The sequence below is a fragment of the Anolis carolinensis genome, chromosome 4 (assembly GCF_035594765.1).
Source record: "Anolis carolinensis isolate JA03-04 chromosome 4, rAnoCar3.1.pri, whole genome shotgun sequence".
In the NCBI taxonomy this organism is placed as follows: domain Eukaryota; kingdom Metazoa; phylum Chordata; class Lepidosauria; order Squamata; family Dactyloidae; genus Anolis; species Anolis carolinensis.
In genome coordinates, this window is record NC_085844.1 from 96,993,353 (window position 1) to 97,015,430 (window position 22,078).

The 22,078-nt window shown below is 41.0% G+C and overlaps 2 protein-coding genes across 3 annotated transcripts in view; one reads left to right on the forward strand and one right to left on the reverse strand.

Moving 5' to 3' along the window:
- Positions 1-3,171: 3,171 nt before the first annotated feature.
- On the reverse strand, positions 3,172-16,436 carry LOC134299031 (uncharacterized). Of its 2 annotated transcripts, none has more exons than XR_010006192.1 (2): positions 14,555-16,436; positions 3,172-3,377 (listed from the first exon to the last, which is right to left on the reverse strand). XR_010006192.1 is itself a non-coding variant. In XM_062980837.1 (2 exons), exon 1 carries the CDS (start codon positions 11,802-11,804, stop codon positions 8,880-8,882), a length of 2,925 nt encoding a protein of 974 aa, XP_062836907.1. In that variant the 5' UTR covers positions 11,805-13,959; the 3' UTR covers positions 3,172-3,377; positions 4,325-8,879. The 2 variants fall into 2 exon arrangements, 1 of the variants encoding a protein (XP_062836907.1); XM_062980837.1 differs by lacking the exon at positions 14,555-16,436 and adding an exon at positions 4,325-13,959.
- Positions 16,437-16,445: 9 nt separating this feature from the next.
- Positions 16,446-22,078, forward strand: part of elp2 (elongator acetyltransferase complex subunit 2) — a 96,522-nt gene continuing 90,889 nt past the window's right edge. Inside the window, exons 1-2 of the mRNA XM_062980839.1 lie at positions 16,446-16,602; positions 19,864-19,942. Of these exons, the coding sequence (XP_062836909.1) occupies positions 16,471-16,602; positions 19,864-19,942 (211 nt within the window). The 5' untranslated portion in view covers positions 16,446-16,470. The remainder of the gene's footprint in view (positions 16,603-19,863; positions 19,943-22,078) is intronic.

Here is a 22,078-nt window from a genome sequence, read left to right on the forward strand (position 1 = left end):
ACCCCAGGAGATGAAGCATTTGTGACATTCGATAACAAGATGTTCCCTAGTATGAAGTATTCCTGCCATCATAAAACATGTTTTCCCCTGTCCAGGGTATACAAGGACTGTCATCTGACTCAAGCAATTATTCCCTTCTCAAGGTTTGCCTGTTCCATGCTGACGCAACCAGAACCATCAATTTAGCATTTAACACTCATCCAATCAGACAGGACCTTTAATCCCCCAGAGTCACATTTTGTTGCAGAACTGACGTATAACTAGACCAACAAGACAGGGATTTTATGACATTGCCATAGGAAGAGTTGTAAGCAATATCCCATTTATTAGTTATATGTGTCAAACAGTAGAAAATCCAAACCACTGAATGATCAAATTAAATTTTGGATCAACATCTAGATAAATACCATTATAATAATATGTAATAGAAAATATTGAAAATGCAGGTGTAAGAAGTGTGACAAAACTGTATTTTTGAAGTTCATTATGAAATGGGGAGAGATGAGAAGGTGTGGGCTTATTTAGAATGAAGGAGGTAACTTGTTGCAATGGGGATATTGTACTATTGTTGACTGTCAATAATAATAGTAATAATAATAATAATAATAATAATAATAATAATAATAATAATAATTTTATTTCGTACCCGCCTCTTTTTGTGGTTTGAGGCAGGTTACAGAATAATTAAAAATACCACAAATGCACATATTAAAATGTATTTCTATAAAAAGATATATATTAAAACGCATTTCTTTAAAATATGTATTAAAATACACACATATTAAAATACAATAAAATTAATATCAAAACAAAAACACAACATCCCATAGTTTATTTGCAGCTTTTGTTTAAACTGACTGGGACTGGGACACACATTGCCCCAACAAACCTATTGCATTTTGCCACCGGCAACTCTGACTTTTCCATTGCCTCTGTTTTGAATTGACACAAAGAATCTTGCATGCCATTTTGTGGGACTTTTATTTATTTATTTATTGTAGAGAAGCAGAAGTGACAAACTGTTAGGCTGCTCCCATTCAGGAGAAAAGAACATTTCTTCCATTGAGTGGAGATTGAAATTCACAGAGCCTTAGAAAGACATCATTTTGCGGCTGCACAGCCATCCTGTTAGTGGAAACCTATGACTCTTGCAGAGGAGAAAATGTGCCATACCTGAGCCACCAAAAAGCTGCAATTCATCTAGGACTGCACCCTAGTGTCACCCTTCAGCTGAATAAACATGTACAACAAGAAGTCACTGCTGTTATTTCTTCAATGGGGCAATGGATTAGAAAACCAGCAGGCAGTGAACAGTTTGAGGGACATTTGATTGAAGAAAGCACTTCAGCATCAAAGTGACATCCTGTGGTAGCTGGCACAAAGCATAGCCTTTCACAGGGTTACATTTTCCTCATCGGAAACTATTTGGTTACCAGGGTAGAAAATTGGCCCATTCACATAAGAGCTTCTTAAAAAAAACCCAAAAAACAGAAAAACAGCTGATTTCATTCAAGGTTGTTTTCTTGTTTTGGGGAATGTTTCATTGTTTTGGATCAGAAGCAACAGTTATATTTTTGAGTGCTACCAAAATGGTATTGCAAAAAGTAATAAACATTCCATCTCATTTGGATCTTTATTTTCTAATACTCAGCATCTGAGGACTGAGGAATAACAATAGCTTTTTTAATATTCTGCAATACATTGTTATTCACCATGCAGTCAGAATTCACTCACTGTGAATGCTTTAGCCCTGCAAATCCAAAATACTTTGAAACTGTATCTTAGCAATTTGGTGATTTTCTTTCCACTTGTATAGATTTAAAGTAATATTGTTCATCCCACACCAATAACAAAAAAACACATATATTTGGAGAGATGGGGAATTTTAACATTTTGTAATATGTTTGTACATCTTCAAGGAAACCTTTGGTGAGTCCAGGAATTCTATAGGGTTTTCTTAAGCAAGGGATACTCAGAGGTGGTTTGACAATTCCTTCCTCTGAAATATAGCTTATAGCACCTTATATTCATTAGTGGTCTTTCATCCAAATACTAACTAGGGCCGACCCTGCTTAGCTTCCAAGATTAGAAAGCAATTGGTACCTTTAGGCCAAAGGTATTTGGTTCAGGACATTTTGGAATATGTTGGGTCCGAAAATACCCTGACATTCACTGAATATATGCTCTTTTTACTTGGTGTATGTGAGGATTAAAGTTTGCTTCATGAGGTCCCACAATTTATAGCAGCACAGTCATCCTTCAGTATGGTACACATAAAACAATTTAGAAATAGTGTTTGATTACAGAAGTAGCTAACAATATCCCCAACTTGTTGACTGGGCAGAGATGTTCTATTTCAGGAAGGTAATCTGTGCCTTGCCAGCATGGGATTTCAAGAACATGTTTCAGTGTATTGCAGGCAGCCATAATTAGTAATGATTGCTGTTATTTTTGTATTATTTTAATTGATGATTTTAACTTGGGCTTTGGAAAGGTAGAAGGCGTTTCTGCCCAAAACAGATGCCCTGAGATGATCTGCTGCTGGTTTTGTGCCAGTCAGAACAGAAGTAGAAGATCCTGGCAAGGCAGACTCTGGTGCATCCATGAGCTAAAAGTAAAATGGCAGGAATGACAGTAAATACATTTATTTGAGACACAGAGATAGAGAACATTGTGGCCTCCAGAAATTTAAAAAGCACTACCCCCCATGATTCTTCTCCAGTGCTCAGGCTTGATGAGGCTGATGAAGATTAAAGTTCAACAGCATTAGGAGGGCCACAGGTTTCTCGGCACTCCTCTCAGAGATTATTGTCATCTATCATAATGAACTGCTATTCCCAGACATCTTTCAGAAACTGCAGGACCTTTCTATACCACTTCTGCCATATCCCACAGGAGAAAGCCTGAAGCAGCCAGGGACAGTTATTTTGTGTACTATGCATAATGTTTGTTCATTCTTTTCCATTTGGATGAAGACTGCAGTTTGTTTTTACAGGCTACCTCATAAGTAGATTTCGGGTATGATAAAAAGCAACATATGGTTAAACATTGATTTATGACTGTTATGCTTTTAATGCCAGAGAGATGGAGAGCTGCTTTTTAAACTCTGGTGCAAAAATAAATGCTTGGCCTTGGGAATAATAATAATAATAATAATAATAATAATAATAATAATAATAATAATAATTTTTTATTTACACCCCGCCCCATCTCCCAAAAAGTGACTCGGAATGGCTTACAATAATAAAATATAGTCGAGAATATAAACAACGTAGATAACATATCAAAAACAAAATTTTTGTGATTGTCCTGTTTCTTGGCAGAGTGTTGGACTGGATGGCCCACGAGGTCTCTTCCAACTCTATGATTCTATGATTCTGGAAAAAAAATACAAAACAACCAAAACATCAGTAAACAATTATATATAAAAATAGTTTAACCAACATTAAAGATCCCAGCCATTGCTCTGGTAAAGAACTAGATATCAGAACTTGATTGAGAAGGATATAATCTGCTAGTCCAGTATTGAGCTCTTCCTGATGCTCTCAGTCTTTTAACAACTGTAATTTAGCAGGGTATAGTGATCTGAAGGTTGGACAGTGACTTTGGAGATCAGATTTCAATTCCTCACTCAGCCATGGGAAGCCACTGGATGATCTTGGGTAAATCACTCTTTCAGCCTCAGAAACCCCTGTGATTCAAGGCCTTGGGGTCACTAAAAGTCAGAAACAACTTGAAGACACACACACACACACACACACACACACACACACACACACACACACAAATAACAAGTGAAACTTCTGGCATATATCATCTTCTGAAACAGAGTCTGACAAATTGGATAAATTATATTCTTACTGCTAATAATGGGATCCAAACTCCCTTTAGAACCAGAAACACCTCTCCTTATTACATTTGAGACTTGCCATGCACATATCATAAGTTACTTGTACATCATGTCATGTCAGTAAATTCTTCCAACATAAATAGAAACTGCTGCTTAGCAACACTCGTTGCTTAGTTCCTATACAACTCCAGATGTTCTGGATTTAGGAAGATGGCACTGGTGGCATCAGAAGCAGAGACAATAAGTTGGTGTCAATGGTTCAGGTCTCACTTCTGAATGGAATGTTTTACAACCCAAAAAGAAATGGCTCTAAAATATGAGAAGCAAGTGCAAACGTGTAGGAAACAATGTAGTATGTGTGTGGGGGCGGGGCGGGGGACGGGGGGATGACAACAAAAATATTTTCATTTTTAAAAGGATGTTATTTTTCAAAGGAGGAACCTCTTTTCTGATGAGTTGTGGAACCTAACATACCTATTTTCCCTAAACCATTCCTCATAGGATTTGGCTTCCAAACTTTGGCAATTTTGGTTGCCCTTCTTTGAACAAGTTCCATCTTATCAATATCCTTCTTGAATCGTGGTGCCCAGGACACAGTATTCCAGGTGACATCTGACCAAAGTAGAACAGAGTGTATTTTTACTTTCTGTTGATGCAACCTAGAGTCATGTTGGCTTTTTTAGGTGCTACATCATAGTCGACTCATGTTCAGCTTGTGGTTAACTAGGACTCCTACATCCCTTTCACAAGGACTGTTTTCAGGCCAGGTATCACCCATCCTACATCTGTGCATTTCTTTTTATTTATTTCCAACATTTATATCTCACCCTTCTCACCCGAAGGGACTCAGGGTGGCTTACAACAATGGCAGTAATTTGATGCCTACACAAAATCAAAATTACACAGTACATACAATCAATTAAAACTATTAAATACAATATAAAATTTTTAAAACAAATAGATCCATTTGTCCATAAAAACGTCGTGCTTTAGCCATAAGTCAGTCCGTGTCGTCTTTGCCATTATTCATTAAAAGCCTGAGCACATAACCATGTTTTTAGGGCTCTTCTGAAGCCCAAAAGTGTTGGAGCTTGTCAACGTTCGAAGATGGTTAGATTAGGTAATCATATCTCTTTAGCTCTTATTATCAACACTGGTACACCACAGGGCTGTGTGTTGAGTTCTCTACTTTATACTCTTTACACATATGATTGTATCCCCGTTCACCATAGTAATATCTTTGTCAAATTTGCAGAGGATACAACAGTGATGGGGCTAATTTCTGAAGGGGATGAGTCTGCCTACTGAGATGAGGTGGATTGGCTGCTCCTGTGGTGCAGGGACAATACTTTGGTTCTTAACATCAATAAAACCAAGGATCTTATAGTAGATTACAGGAGGAATAGATGAGAAATTCAGTCTTTGGTTACAAATGGAGAATGAGTGGAGCGGGTGGCCAGTTTTAAGTTCCTGAGTGTTACTGTTAAGGAAGACTTGACCTGGTGCATTCAAATTGCGGTGTTAGTTAAGAGGGCCCAGCAGAGATTGTATTATCTGAGACTTTTAAGGAACCAACAACTGAATGAGAAACTGGTGATAACTTTCTACCACTGGGCTAGGGAGTGTTCTAACCTATTGCATCTGCGTATGGTTTGCTAATTGCCAGAGATGGTCCAACAATGAGGCAAATTAAGCGGTCGCTTCGGGCGCAAAACATACGGGGGCGCAGTCGAGACTGCTTTTTCTGTTGATTTGTTGTAAAACATGATGTTTTGGAGCTTAATTTGTAAAATCTTAATGTAATTTGATGTTTAATAGGCTTTTCCTTAATCCCTCCTTATTATCCAACATTTTCGCTTATCCAACGCTTTTATTTTTCAGTGATTGGTTTGGGGGGGGGCACCAAAATTCTGTTCGCCTACACTTGAAAAATACCTAGGGCCGGCTCTGCTAATTGCATAGTGGCAGATAGGTAGGTGCTCCAGAGGGATACCACTGCTGCCCAGAGAATTATTGGCTGCCCTCTCCCCTCTTTGGAAGAACTTTATAATTCCTGATGCCTTAAGAAAGCTCAAAATATTTTTAAGGATCACCTTCACTCTTGATATTATTTTTTATTATTATTACCATCTGGCAGACAGAATAGGATGATAAAAACAAGGACAAATAGGCTGAGAGATAGCTTTTATCCCAGAGCTGTGATTATATTGAACTCTGTCTTCTCACACTGATGTGGCATTAGGTGTTGTGCAATAGTGATTAGTATGTGGCAGGTTGGGTGTTTTGTAATTTGTACAGATATAATGTGATTGGGGATAGCATTCAATTTCATTGTATGATGTAAATGGCAAAGTTATTTTATTATGTTACTGTGACGGCGCGAGTGGCGCCATTTATATGTCAAACTATAAGTTTCAAGATTTGAATTGCTGTATCATGCCTGATTTTGCCCTTACCCTGTAAATGTAGTTGGATTGGTTATTTATATCTGTCAATCAATGTTGTTTGTACCTGTTACATTGCTCACTCAGCAAAACTGTTTGGCTCCACCTCTTCCTGGAGTAGGACTGTGTTTCCTCCTTTTCATTCCACTCTATCGGATGGACGTGAAAGAGAGGCTTGGCTCTGAAAGCCCTTCAAAAGTTACCTCTCAGCACCAATTCTGAGGTTCTTACCCTTGGGACTCACACTTCATGTTCAGGGCCAACCTGAACAACGTTGAGGAGTCTCAAGCGCCTTCACATCAGTCCTTTGGCAACAGAGGAAGACTCTTGTCTTCAGATATAGGTCATTGGACTGAGGCTGAGTTTGCTCCAGCATTCACAGCCAGAGAAAGAGGGATCTGGACAAGCTTCATGGACTTAAACAATCAAAGACTGTAATGTATATTTTCTTTTACCCCCTTTGTGAAGAATAAACCCAGTTTTGAGTTAACTACAGTGTTTTGGTCCTTGGGAGTTCCAGTTTCCCTAAAGGAGGGCAAGAAGCAATCCCCTGGCAAGAAGCAATCCATGCCTCTTTCACTAAGAGTTTACAGCCCCAGGCGCGACGGCACAGTGCTGAGAGAAGCCTTCTTTTCCAGAAGTACTGAGAGAGGAGCCTTCTTTTCCAGAACTGCTGAAAGATGCCTTCCAGAAGTGCTAAGAAGGGAAAAGAAGGAGTGAAAGGGCCTTAAATTTGCCAAGCCCATAGTCTCCTAAAGGTAAAGAAGTCAAAAGAAGCCTGCCTTTGCCTCCAGAGGGAAGCCCAGCCTTCACAAAATTGAGTCATTTGCAAGCTTTCCCGCCCTTTTTGCATCTGAAGCAAGCCTTTGCAAATTGAGACATTTGCAGCAAGATCAAGCTTTCTGCAAAGTGGATACATTTTGCTAGAAGCCAAGCCTTTGCAAAATTGAAACATTGGCTAGGTTTCCCGCCTTTTCTGTTTATCAAGCTAGCCAGCTAATTGCTACATTCAGCTCTTCAACTGCACAAGATCAAGCTTTTTGCAAAGCAGATACATTTCTCCAGAAGCCAGCCTTTACAGCTCAGCCAAGCCTCTTCCAGAACTCAGTTTGCAAAGCAATAAATTTCCAACCTTCTGCAGTTCCTGCCATTTCTTCAGAGCCTGCTGCAAGTTTATGAAAGCCCAGGCTTAACTTCTCAGTTAAGCAGCTGTTTTAATTGTCTTGTTTAAAGTATTGCATTGCCCTTTTGTGTGCCTTTAATTGTATAGTTATATAGTATTGTATTTTGTACTGTTTGAAACTTGGGATAAGTTTCCTTTTGAATTACAGAATGTCAAGTCATAGCAATGAGATTTTGCAAACAAGGGTCAAATCCCCCCGCCCTGTCAGAGAAAGGTACCCCACAGAGAAAACAATGCTCTGCCTTTTGCAGCAGGAAGGCCAGCTTAGGCAGAGGTTTAACAGAGCTTGGCAAAACCTGCCAACCATAGCTGATGCAATAAAGGCATCCCTTTGCCCAAAGGAAAAGGAAATTCTTAGGCAAGAATTTTTAAAGGCCTTCAATAATGGGAGTGCTATTGCAGAAGAAATAATCTATGTACTGAACAAAATTAACACTCCAGAGTCTTTAGATAGGGCTAAGGAAATTTCTTTTAGCCTACAAGAAGAGAGGAGGCGCTACAGCGCAGTTCTATTTGAACCAGAGCCCAGTTCCTTATTCAAAGGTGCAGAAGAAAGGGTTCAAGGCTCCCCATGTGTAAGCCTTAGATCCAGTCTGCTCAAGATTCCATCTAATGATGCTAGCCTTAAATCCAAGCATTCATCTAGGCATAGCAGTTCCTCCCAATCCACACACTCATTCATCAGTACTTCTTCCAAAGCAGCCCACTACAACAGAGAGGCTGTCCGTTTGAAAATTAGAAAAGAGGTTTTAGAAGCAGAGGCGTCTGCAGAAATGGCTAGGCAAGACTTTGCTTTCAATGAAGAGGAACTCCTCCTTCAACAGGCTAAAGCCAAGCAGAAACTGCTTCTAGCTCAGGCTAGGGCCCAGCAAGAAGCTGATCTAGCACAGGCTAGGGCCCAACAAGAAGCTGACCTAGCACAGGCCAGGGCCCATAGAGAAATAGAGCTTGCAATGGCTGAAGCCAAGCAAGATGAGCGCCTTCAGTTTTGCTGAGTGAGCAATGTAACAGGTACAAACAACATTGATTGACAGATATAAATAACCAATCCAACTACATTTACAGGGTAAGGGCAAAATCAGGCATGATACAGCAATTCAAATCTTGAAACTTATAGTTTGACATATAAATGGCGCCACTCGCGCCGTCACACTCCCGGCCTAGATTTCCGGACTTTCGGAAATCTAAACAAAATGGAGTTAAATACCTTTAACTCTAATAACTTTAAGACTGTATGTCTTCTGAAAATAACACAACCATGTCGCTGATAGGCCTGTCAAACAAAGAAACCTTTTCGTTAGAGACGACCTTAACCTGGGCCTTGCGCACTCTATTGTCAGGACTAGGATATAATTTTGACACAATACCCTTAGCCCATTGGTGTCTAGGAGCATCTTTTTGTTTAAGTAACACCAAATCCCCAACCTTTACGTTGGCACCTAACAATCCAAAACCCATAGTTTCTTAGGGCAGACTGAGTAATTGACCTTCCTTGGTGTTTGACTTTTGTGTGGAAATGCTGTGTCAACAGCAGAGCTATGTGGCTATGGTGTAGCAAAATAAAAGGATTTTTAACACAGGATCTAATCTTTGCTCTTTTTAGTCTACCTCCAACCCTAAGGAGACCCTCATTGTCCAGGAAGGGGTTCAAGTCCTTTAAACAACTATTTTTGGGCAAGGATGCTTTTCTTTCTAGACAAGCTATTTCTTCTGAAAAACACTGTCTTTGAGTGGATCTCAGGATGACTGTTGAGGCTTTCGAAAGATCTTGGGGCTGAATTGCACCACTGTTTTTTGTAGTGATGTAATGTATGAGCCTGGCAATGGCTGCCTGAAGTCTAGTCCGTTTTGAAAATCTTTCAAACTTGGCTGGATTTAAACCTTGCCTTGATAAGACTTGGCCATTGATGGTAGATTTGCAGGACTGAATTTCTGGCAACTCAGTGTCTTTGAGCACGGAGATGCTTTCTGGAAAGGAAGGATTTTGGAGACATTTGGGTCCAGTGATCCAGGATGACTTGGACAACTTTGCGGCTGATGTTCCTCGGGATGTCACATCTGCCGGATTTTCTGAAGTGGATATGTAATGCCACTGCTCTTCTCCCTCCGCACACACACTAGCTGGTTCAGCATAGTTGCTTCTGAAGAGGTCTTCCACAAACTGGGTGATCTGGGTCTTTACCTTCGGATCCTTTAGCATCCTTCTTCTTAAGGACAGGAGACGATGAAGGGCAACATCTCTGTTGTTGGGTAGAGATGGTCTTTCCGGCTTGAAAGGTAAAGGTGCTATCCAATTACCTTCAGGGTCTTGAGTGACTTGGTTGTTCATCATCTCAAGAAACTTCTGTTCATTTTTAGAGAAGGCTGTTTGCTCATCTCTCTCTGTGACTTCGATGATGGGAGAGTAATCTGGCATTACTCCCTGGCAGCAAACTGAGATGTGGCTGGCACATCCTTGCATTAGTGAAGGCCTTTTAGTGACAGGCTGGAACATCTTGTTCAGGCAGACTGGGCCTAACACCGTCCATCCTAAAGGCAACTGCTGGGCCATGGGTGATCCCTTAGGACCTTCAATCTGGTTGCTAACACGGAACAGTGTGGGACAATCTGCACCGATAAGCATGACGATGTCTGTTTCCAAGTCCAAAGCTGGTATTAGATCTTGAATACCTTTGAGATGAGGATGGGCTTGTACCACCTCCTTCGTGGCTATCTGTTCTTTGTTCCTGGGAATCAGGCTGCATTCTATAAGGTCAGGAAGATCGTACCTGACCTTTTGTCCAACAGGCGAGATTTTGAACTTTGTTGCAACTCTGCCATTCATCTTATTCTTTCCGGAACAAGTGGATATGGTGTAATCTATTGTCTCAGTATGAAGGTTGAACATGTCGAAGAACTCTGGGGTTGCAAGAGATGCGTCACTTTGGGCATCCAAGGCGACGTAGACCCTTTTCTTATTCCACGGCTGCTTGTCTGGATACACCTCTGCCAGGCAGATTGGGTGGCAAATCCTTGGCTTGTGGCTATTTTGACAAAGCTTGGTGCAGGCAACCGCAGGAGCCTTGAGGGCTACCTGAGGTTCTGTAGGCTTTTGGTCTTCTTTGGTTTCTTCTTTGGCAGGAGAATTTGACTTTGCTTTGAATTGAGGGGAATCGAAGTTGTGCATTGCAGAGCAATGCTTGATGCTGTTGCAGTGTTGGCATTTAACCTTTTCTTTGCAGTCTTTGGAGAAGTGAATAGTGGCGCTGCAGCATCTAAAGCACACCTTGGCCTTTTGAACTATTTGGAGTCGTTCTTTGTAAGGCTTCTTTGCGAACTCTCTGCATTCAGCTAGGCTGTGTGGCCTTTGATGAATGGGACAGGATATGGTGTTGTTGCTGACTGGTTGAGCAGAAGTTGCAGGAGTTGCGTCTGTCATCTTGACACTCAGGTTCCTTCTAAGATCTTTGCCCTGGGCTTTGTCTTCTTTGGAGGTCTTTTCAGGCTTTAGGTCTTGGTACAAAGCGAGAAGACCTGTTTGAGGGTCATTCCTCTCACGGGCTGCTCTAGTGACGAAATCCACCAAAAAGGTGAAGGGCGGGTATACATTTGCATTCTCCTCTTTGTACTTGAACACCTGTTTCCCCCAAGCTTCTCGAAGAGGAAAAGGAAGTTTGCAGAGGATGGCACTCTGCGACGTGTGCTGGTCCAGACATGCTAAACCTGGCAGCTCTGGATTTCCTTTGGCTGAAGCTAGCTCTAGTAAAAGATCACTAAAGTCCCAAAGCTGTTTGCAATCTTTCATCTTCAGTGATGGGAACCTGTTGAGTCGATCCATGAGGGATGCTTCTATCTCAGTGCTCGCACCGAAGCGCTGGTCCAAGCGAGACCACGCTGTGGACAAAGCTCTTTGGGGGTCTGCTACATGAGCAGCATAAAGTCTTTTTACTTGCTCGGCTGAGCTGGGTCCAAGCCACGCCATAAGAAGGGACAGTTCTTCATCTGCTTCTAGCTTGAAATCTCGAATGGCCCTCATGAAGGTGATTTTCCACAGAAGGTAGTCATCTGGTCGGTCAGTGAATTTCTGGACGCCTTTGTCTCTGATGTCTCTTCTTGGATTTCTCAAGAGGGAACCCAATTGAGACTCCAGTGTGTAAGGGTACATCTGAGGAGTGTGATGTGGCGTGACAAACTCAATGTTCTTCGGTTGAACACATCTTTTCGCGATGGTAGGCGATGCTGGGTTCAGCAGATCGCTGGCAGGCAGCACCTCTGAAGCCTTCATCTTCAGCGATGGGAGAATTGACTTGGTATGCAGGGATGAATGTGGTGGTTCACTCCCGGCCATGCCTTGCCAATGTGAATGGACATCTGGATGTTGTTGAAAGACGTCATCCTTTTGTTCCCAAGTAGACAAGTGGTATCTCTGAGGCCTAAGTACAGGGATGGACTCTGACAGAGATGGCACTCTCCCGGCCGTGCTTTGCTGTACTTCTGAGGAATGGGCTGGCCTTGAAGTCGCGAACACTGGAACAGGTGAGGGATCTTCAAGGTGGCAAAAGGAGATATGACTCTGCACTACAGGTGGTGCCAGTTGCAGGTGTGCTGAAACCTTTGCTGTAGGCTCTTGTGTTGGCAGGAAACTAAGGTTTTCTTGGGTTAGTTCCTGTGATAGGGCTTTGGCTAGAACGTTAGCTCTGACTATCTTTTGTGCTGTGTCTCAAGCGCCTTCACATCAGTCCTTTGGCAACAGAGGAAGACTCTTGTCTTCAGATATAGGTCATTGGACTGAGGCTGAGTTTGCTCCAGCATTCACAGCCAGAGAAAGAGGGATCTGGACAAGCTTCATGGACTTAAACAATCAAAGACTGTAATGTATATTTTCTTTTACCCCCTTTGTGAAGAATAAACCCAGTTTTGAGTTAACTACAGTGTTTTGGTCCTTGGGAGTTCCAGTTTCCCTAAAGGAGGGCAAGAAGCAATCCCCTGGGGAAAGATGTCACGTCCATGCCTCTTTCACTAAGAGTTTACAGCCCCAGGCGCGACGGCACAGTTACCATATATTTTTTGTGGAAAACACTTGAAGCATTTTCTGCAGAGCCCACTGTAAACACTGCACATTGTTGCTAACAGATTCCTATAAAGGTCTAGGTGGCATTCAGAAACTTTTAAACTGTTGCCAGATTTTGGGGTTGGGACCCACAGTTTAAAAAGCAGACCTCTTAGGGTCTTATACATCACTGCTTTTTAGAGGTCTGTCATCAAGGGGGAGGGGGCATTCCCTGTACAGAATTATAGAATTATTATTCCACTTTAATTGCAACATATTCCCTCCTATGGAAACTTGGAATTTGCAGTTTAGAGAGGGGAAGTTAGAATGCCGTACTAGAGTATGCCAGTGCCTCACCAAACTGCAACCCCCACTATAATTTTGTAGTGTGAACGTTCTTCAGGTTACCTGAAGAATCATATTCTCCAATGTAAGCCTACCTCTTTGCTAGTCTACCCACCTTGCCACTCATTCATGTGTATTTGGTGAGAACATAGAGAGGGTGTTTCAAATGGTTACTTCCAGACTCTGGAACTTGCTTCCTAGAGTTAAATGTGGTTCCCAAGAGGCGGCAGCAGCAGCGGAGTCTAAGGCCCCTTCTACACTGCCAGTTACTCCAGGTTATCAAAGCAGAAAATCCACATTATCTGATTTGAACTGGTTTATTTTAATCTATATTGCCATATAATCCATACAAACCAGATAATGTGGATTTTATACAGCTGTGTAGAAGGGCCTGAAATTCAGGGGCAGTTAATACAAGTTGTCACCTAGGCTTTATGGGAGCTTTCCAAGGTGCTAATCCCTATTCCTAAACAAGTTCATTTGCAGCTAGCAACCCTGGAAGGGGTTTACTGCCCAAGCAATAATGTGGCCACCAGCCTTTGCTGAGCACATCATGCCACCAGTAACCCTTGTTTTAATTCCCAATAGTCATGTTTCTAGTTGCATTTTACAGAGTATGAGTATACTCTCCAAAACTAGGGTGGCAGGGTACATTTCATATGTCTGTAGATTTTAAATGTTTTAAAGGCAGTTGGAAACCCATCTGATACAGTTTTCCATATTTCCTTTGCAATGAAATTTAAAAATGAGATGCACCCAAATACTCACAAAATTGTGTATTCTACTTGATTCCTCTAGTTTCTAGTGGTATTTGTCTTGCTTCTTTTGTAGCTCTTCGGATATTTAGCCACACATTTTGAAATGTTTACAGGAAAATCAGTATCTATGATTTTCCCTGCTTAATTTCAGTTTTTTAAAAAATAATAGAAAAAATAATTTCTATGTGATTGCATCTTATGTACAGGTTGGGTCTGCCTTTTCTGGAATTCCAAAAGTATTCTCATTGGTAGCTGAGATAATGTCAAAATTATTTTTAAAAATATTGTGTTTAAAAATTACCTTCAGTTTGGGTGCATAATAAGGTGTCTATGAAACATCAATTGTTTTTGTGTTTAGACTTGGGTCCCATCTCCAATAATAATAATAATAATAATAATAATAATAATAATAATAATAATAATAGGTTTATTTGTATCCCGCCTCCATCTCCCCCAAAGGGGACTCGGGGCAGCTCATAAAAATATCAGATACAAAAACAATAACAATATACAATAAATCAACAAACAATAACATGCACCAGTAATAGCATTTACACACTAACCAGAAAATTTAATAATAATAATAATAATAATAATTGTATTTCTTACCTGCCTCTCCTCATGGCTCGAGGCGGGTTACAGAATAATTAAACACTATAGATATACATATTAAAATGTATTCCTAGAAAATCTACATATTAAAATGTATCTCTGTAAAATAGAGATTAAACAAAGGACACACATTTAAAATTCATGCTTAAGGAATGTCTGGGTAGGCCTGCCGGAAGAGATAGGTCTTTATATCGTTTCAAAATTCCAACTGCTCATTTAAACTGTTGAAGCTCTTCCAAGACATTTATATATATATCTGAAAAAGAATAAACCCAAAACTACTTCTGGGGTTCATGTACAGAATTAATACAGCTTGACACCACTTTTACTGACCTGGCTCAATGCTTATGGACTCATTGGAGTTGTAGTTTTACAAGGTCTTCAGCCTTCTCTGCCAGAGTTCGGGTGCTTCACCAAACTACATTTTTACATTTATTGAGAGCCATTTCCGATTCAGTAGATGTAAAAGGTTCATAAACGTTGTTCTTCTCATTATCTGGTTATCTGACTATGGGTTTCCTTCCTACTTTGGTGAAAACATTGAGTTTCCCATTCTTCAGAAGTTGATGCCCTATCTGATCTGCCTTTATGTTGGCATGGGTACTAGTTTGTGAGGGATCATTGCTCAACCATCTTAACAGCCTCCACACCTTCTGATTATTCCTACCATATTGACTTCAATTATCAACTTCATCCACTGTTCTTTCTTGGCTTCAGAGATGGAGGACAGAATGCTCTGCACTGCCTGAGGAGTTTGCTCACTAAATGGGTCTTCATCATGGTGCCTGTAATAGTCTTCCAACAGGGCAGCTGAATCAGGAGTAATGCCCTGAAGGTAGTGTGCCCTCCAGCCTCTTGGTATAGAAGCTGTGAGCAGGTTTCAACTATTTTGATAAAGTGCTCGTATTTCTCGGGATTGGGGCGACCAATATAATTTTGTCATCTAACATATATGAAAATTTAGACCAATCTGCATTTCTGAAGTTTAATCTTCATTTAAAATGAACTTCTTGAGTCCTTACAGTTGGGAACAATTGGCATATTATTGGCCGATGCTGTGTGCTTGGTATAACACAATGGAGGACCTTCCTTCAGCGACACCTGAGGCACTCGACGTGGACAGCTTCTGGTCAAAGGAAATTTAGCATATTTCCCAGTTTTTAGCTTTATTTGTGGTTTTTAAAATACCTAACTGTATTTTCAATTTGATAAATAAATACCAAACTACAACTCCCAAGATCCCATAACAATCAACCCTGGCAGTTAAAATAGGACCAAACTGCATGAATTCTACCGCGTAGGCCCCTTCCACACAGCTGAACAAAATCCCACATTATCTGCTTTGTACTGGGAAATATGACAGTGTGGACTCAGATAACCCAGGGCCCTTCCACACAGTCATATAACCCAGAATAGGTAAAGGTAAAGGTTTTCCCCTGACGTTAAGTCCAGTCGTGACCGATTCTGGGGGTTGGTGCTCATCTCCATTTCTAACCCGAAGAGCTGGCGTTGTCCGTAGACACCTCCAAGCTCATGTGGCAGCATGACTGCGTGGAGCGCCGTTACCTTTCTGCCAGAGCAGTACCTATTGATCTACTCACATGTGCATGTTTTCAAACTGCTAGGTTGGCAGGAGCTGGGGCTATCAGCGGGTTCTCATTCCGCTCCTGGGATTTGAACCTGGGACCTTTCGGTCTGCAAGTTCAGCAGCTCAGCGCTTTAACACACTGCACCACCACCAGGGGCCCATAACCCAGAATATCAAGGCAGAAAATCCCACATCTGCTTTGAACTGAGGGTCCTTCCAGGCAGTCCCTGTATCCCAAGGTCTGATTCCAGGTTTTCTGCATTAAACAGGATTATATAAATCCCCATTGCCAGACAATCTGGGATAAACAAAAAACCTGGGACCAGATTCTGGGATATAGGGCTTTCCTGGAAGGGCCCTGGGTTATCTGAGTCCACATTGCCCCAGTTCAAAGCAGATATTGTGGAATTTTCTACTTTGATATTGAGTTATATAGCTGTGTGGAAGGGCTCTGAGATGCACTCTGGTCCCAAGCATTTCAGATAAGGGACAAAAACAACCAGAACTAGTTCTTGCCTCCTATAGGAACCTGGAAAAGTTGGTGGCAAACGAAGAAACTTTCACTCTTGGCGGGCCCTGAGAGAATTTTATCACTTCCTGCTGCGGTGGAGTTGAGCTACGGAATCCGCGTTGAGTCAAACTTCTCCAAGCGGAAGAGAAAATGGCTGCGCCCGTAGAAACATGCCATGTCGCTTGCTGTGCCAACCGCGCCGGGCCCGGCGTCATCTCTTGGGGGAGCGGGGGGCTCGTGGCCTTCGGCTCCTGCCACTCAGTCGTGCTTTACAACCCGCAGGTGAGACCCTAGACTGGGAACGAGGGTTTTGGCGGTTTTTTTTTCCTGCCTGGGCATCGTCTCACAGGCTTGGGCAGTGGACCTTAAAGGCTTTGTCGCCTCCTAGCAAAAGTCTAGCTCAACAGGTGAAGCTCTCTCCCGCTTCTCTCGATCTTGCTGTCCAAGGCCTTGCTCAGTGGCAGAGTAGTCGCAGCTCCAGTTTCCTTCCTAGCCATTGAGGAGCAGTTACACGTCCAGGGGCCCTTCCACACAGCCTTATATCCAAGAATATCAAGGCAGAAAATCCCACAATATCTGCTTTGAACTGGGTTATCTGAGTCCACAATCACATAATGTGGGATTACCTGCCTAGATATTCTGAGTTATATGGCTGTGTGGAAGGGCCCCAGGATTTTGAAAAGTTACCTCTCTGAACTACAGCTTTAAGTGCCCTTCCACACAGCTGTATAAAATCCACATTGAGCTGGATTATATGGCAGTGTGGAAGCAGGGCTCTTCCATTCAGCCATATAACTCAGAATATCAAGGCAGGTAATCCACAATATCTGCTTTGGACTGGATTATCTGAGTCCAAACTGCCATATAATCCAGTTCAAAGCAGATAATGTGGATTTTTTTTACAGCTGTATGGAAGGGGCCTCAGATAACCCAGTTCAAAGCAAATATTGTGGATTATCTGCCTTGATAAACCCCCAGTGGCACAATGGGTTAAACTACTGAGCTGCTGAACTTCGGTTCGAATCTGGAGAGTGGGGTGAGCTCCCGCTGTTAGTCCCTGCTTCTGACAACCTAGCAGTTTGAAAACATGGAAATTTGAGTAGATCAATAGGTACTGCTCTGGCGGGAAGGTAATGGCGCTCCATGTAGACATGCCGGCCACATGACCGTGGAGGTGTCTATGGACAACGCCAGCTCTTCGGCTTAGAAATGGAGATGAACACCAACCCCCAGAGTCAGACATGACTAGACTTAATGTCAGGGGAAAACATTTACTGTGTTGTCGAAGGCTTTCATGGCAGGGATCACAGGGTTGTTGTATGTCTTTCGGGCTGTGTGGCCCTGTTCCAGAAGTATTCTCTCCTGACGTTTCGCCCACATCTATGGCAGGCATCCTCAGAGGCATCCTCAGCCTACAACAACCCTGAAAACATTTACCTTTATCTGCCTTGGTATTCTGGGTTATATGGTAGTGTGAAAGGTCCCAAAGTTTGTCCACATTTCTGAGTTATTGCCGCTTGACAGCACTTTTAATTGCCATTGGCTCCCTCCTGCCGATTCCCGTGAGTTGTAGTTTTGCATTTCCCCAGCACTCTTTGGCAAGAAAAGCCAAAGACCTTATAAAACTACAAATCCCAAGATTCCATAGACGGAGCTATAGAACTCAAAGTGATATCAAACTGATATACCTCTCCATATCCATATATGGTGGATCTGTGAAAAGCTACACAAATTGGAGAAAATGTTAAGGATAAAAACAAAGTTGAACAAAAATAATTCTTTACTCAGAAAATAGAAGGCAAAGGCTATTAAACAGAGACTGGATGGCCATCTGTCAGGGCTGCTTGGATTGTGCTTTTCTTACCTGACAGGGTGTTGGACTAGATGGCTCATGTGGTCTTTTCCAACTCTATTATTCTATGATTCTTAGGTCCCTTCCACACAGCTGTATAAAATAATAAATAATAATATATTAATCATTAAACTTTATATTTATACTCATGGTAGTTTATAACAAAAAAGGAAAACATATGTCATAATTAACTGAACAAAAACAAATAGACAACCCAAACAAAACCCAGAAATAAGTCCATATTGAACTGGATTATATGACAATGTGTACTCAGGGCCCTTCTACACAGCCATATAACCCATAATATCAAGGCAGATAATCCACAATATCTGCTTTGAACTGGATTATCTGAGTCTACACTGCCATATAATCCAGGTCAGTGTGGATTTTATACAGCTGTGTAGAAGGGGCCTCAGATAATTCAGGCCCCTTCCACACAGCTGTAAAAAATCCCACATCTGCTTTGAACTGGGTTATATGGCAGTGTGGATTCAAATGATCCAGTTCAAAGCAGATTTTGTGGATTATCTGTTTTGATATATCCCGGCTGTGTGGAAAGGCCCTAAGATTACATCACTGAAAGGAGAAATAATTATATGAATGAACATCCTAGAGAGAATTTGGAGTCCAAATGGAAAGGGCTTATAATCAGCGTAAAAGAGAAAGGAAAATATAAGGAATCGAATTAGACAATCTTTGTTCATGATCAAACAAATAAAGTAATACAAAGAACAGAGGTATAACTGTTTCCAGAGGCAGGAGGGAAGAGGGAAAAGGAAAAATTTGATAGGTATAAATAGCAGCTATGTATAGAAATGTAAAGGATAGGAGAACAGGAATCATTAGAATGTTATGTGAGTATATGGGAAACTTTTTTTTATAAAGGTAACGGCGACAATGTCATAACTTACTTATATAACATATATCTCGGGGGCCCTGGTGGCAGAGTGTGTTAAAGCGCTGAGCTGCTGAACTTGTGGACCAAAAAGTCCCAGGTTCAAATCTCAGGAGCGGAATGAGCACCCGCTGTTAGCCCCAGCTCCTGCCAACCTAGCAGTTTGAAAACATGCAAATGTGAGTAGATCAATAGGTACTGCTCTGGCGGGAAGGTAACGACGCTCTACGCAGTCATGCCGGCCACATGACCTTGGAGGTGTCTATGGACAACGCCGGCTCTTCGGCTTAGAAATGGAGATGAGCACCAACTCCCAGAGTTGGTCACGACTGGACTTAACATCAAGGGAAACCTTTATCTTTAATATCTCCAGTGTAGATATATTCCCCAGTGGCCCTACTGGCAGTGTGACTCAAGGCAGATAATCCACAGCATGTGCTTTGAACTGGGTTATCTGAGTCCACAGTGTCATATAATCCAGTTCAATCTGGATTTTATACAGCTGTGTGGAAGGGGCATTTTTCATGTTTTTTCTTTGGGTTGAGGGTGTGTGAAGCACATACAGTCACCCAATGAGTTTCCATGGCAGAGCAGGGAATTCAACCCTGGTCTCCAGAGTTATAGTTCATCACACCAACTTCAGCCCATTTAAAACTATTGTTGGCAAAATGATAAAACATCTGGTTTCAACATCTTTTTAAACTTCTCTGCAGAATGCCTCTTTTATCCTTAATGGAGAAACTTATCCCCCATTCTTGTTATAAATCTATTTCTGTGATCTTTTTTTCCCTTTCAGAAAAGAAAAGTAGTTGGTACACTGAATGGTCATACTGGAAGAGTTAATTGCGTGCAATGGATCCAAAGACATGATGAATGTAAGTACAATTTAAATGTGCTTAAAACTAAGGTACATATTTATTGCATCCTCACAACAACCTTGTGAGGTGAGTGTTCCTAAGTATAAGGAACACTCGCCTCACAAGGTTGTTGTGGGGATGCAATAATTTGAGTAATAGATCTTGTATAATGACCTGAAGTATGGGATAACAGTGAGATAAGAATGTTAGAATTTAAATTCAAAAGCTGATTATTAATAATTTGTAGCAACCTACTTATTATTATTATAATATTTATTTATTTATTTATTTATACATACCCTGCTTTATTTCCCCAAAGGTGACTCAAAGCGGCTTGACCTAAAAGCATTACTGTACAATTTAAAATATACAAATATACAAACTTTAAAACAGAATTAACTACAAACAACACTAAAAACTTCAGTGAAAATCTATCAAAACATATTAAAAGTTAAAAACCCTAACCCCCTGACTAGATCTTAAACACCATCTTTAAAAGCTATCTGAACAAAAAGGTTTTAGCTTGCCACCAGAAGGACAGCAGGGAGAGGGTTCTGACTTCCCTGGGCAGGGAGTTTCAGAGTCGAGGGGCAGCCACCAAGAAGGCCCATTCTCTCATTCCCACCAACTGAGCTTGAGATGGAGGTGTGACCGAGAGAAGGGCCTTTAAAAATCTTTACATGGATAAAGGATGTTTTCTCAATAAGGAAGTTCTTGAAGGTCTGAGACCCCATCTACACCACTGTATAATCTGCTTTGAATTGCATTATATACTGATAGGGCCTGACATTAATTTTTAATACTGGTCATAATTTGAATTAATCAGCACAAGGCCCAGGAAAATCTGTTCACTGATTTTCTTTCGTGCCTGTATTATGTCAAAGAGCACTTTAATTCCTTACTCCCTATTAGGTTTAGATGTCATACAAAATGCATGAATCCTGCTGTGTAAATCATCCTTTAAGGACCACAGGCCTGCTTATTCCCTTGTATCATGTTTTAATTCTTCCTTTATTTCTGGTATGAGACAAAATGTAATTTGTCATTCTATCTCAGTTGCTAAACTATGGATTGTGTATATTCTGAGACCCAGTTTGAGAAATCATAGTTCTGATGTGGTTTGAGTCCTGTTTTGTGGTACAAGTAAAACTTATAGTTGCCTTGGTCTTCTGGATTGCCTCAAAACAAAGTGGGAGCAAATACAATGCAGTGTGTGATGGGAGGGAAGAAGGAATGTAATTATTGAAATCTCATTTGCATAAAAATAAACTATCTTGATTATGGACAGCAGTGGGACCATGGCCGAACAGAATTCTGCACTTGATAAGCCTAAAGTATCGATGACACAATTTAACAGTGGGAAATATGAAGAGGGGAAAACTTCCAATTCCTCAAACTCTGTTGGTAAAGCATGAGAGCCTGCTATGAAAAGTTGGAATGGGAGAGAAAGGAATAAACCCTTGAGCATGTCTACAGATAACCTCTGCAACCTGACGTACATAACCCTATGTAACAAATTTTGAAAAATGTGTTCCTAGTTTGAAAGGGTTATTTCCTGTTTAATTGTGCAGTACTTACTTTGAAAGTAGTTGTTATACTTCAGAAACTTCATTTATGTGGCTGCCAGAAACAATGTCGAATTGGTTGAGACTCAATGAGCTATTAATTGAAAAACTAGAGCAAATAGTGCAACAGGCTGTTCCATAAAAACAAAGCTTTTGCAGTTTAATAATATTTTTATATGTTTTTTATGATATAACTAATCAGAAAATGACATTTATAACCCAGGAACAAAAATCGTGTTACATAATGTAATCAAGCTGGCGAAGTGCACTAATATTTTCAGGAGCTTCTAGTTGAAAAAAACAAAACCTCTCCAAGTTCTATTAAAATGTGCTTTCTTGGTCCCCTTTGGATTCAGCATGGGCTTTTTAAAACTTACATGAGTGTATAAGAGACACCAATCCAAATAATTACAAACTTGTTTGGCCCAATTCCATGTATTTTTGTTCCATGTCTGTCAGTTTGTTTTAAAATCCATGAATTTTGTAAGGGTTTTTTTTTTAGTTAAGGAATATTAAGAGGTGTTTTTGCCAGTTCCTTCCTCTAAAATATAGGCTACAGCACCTGGCATTCATTGGTGGTCTGTTAGCC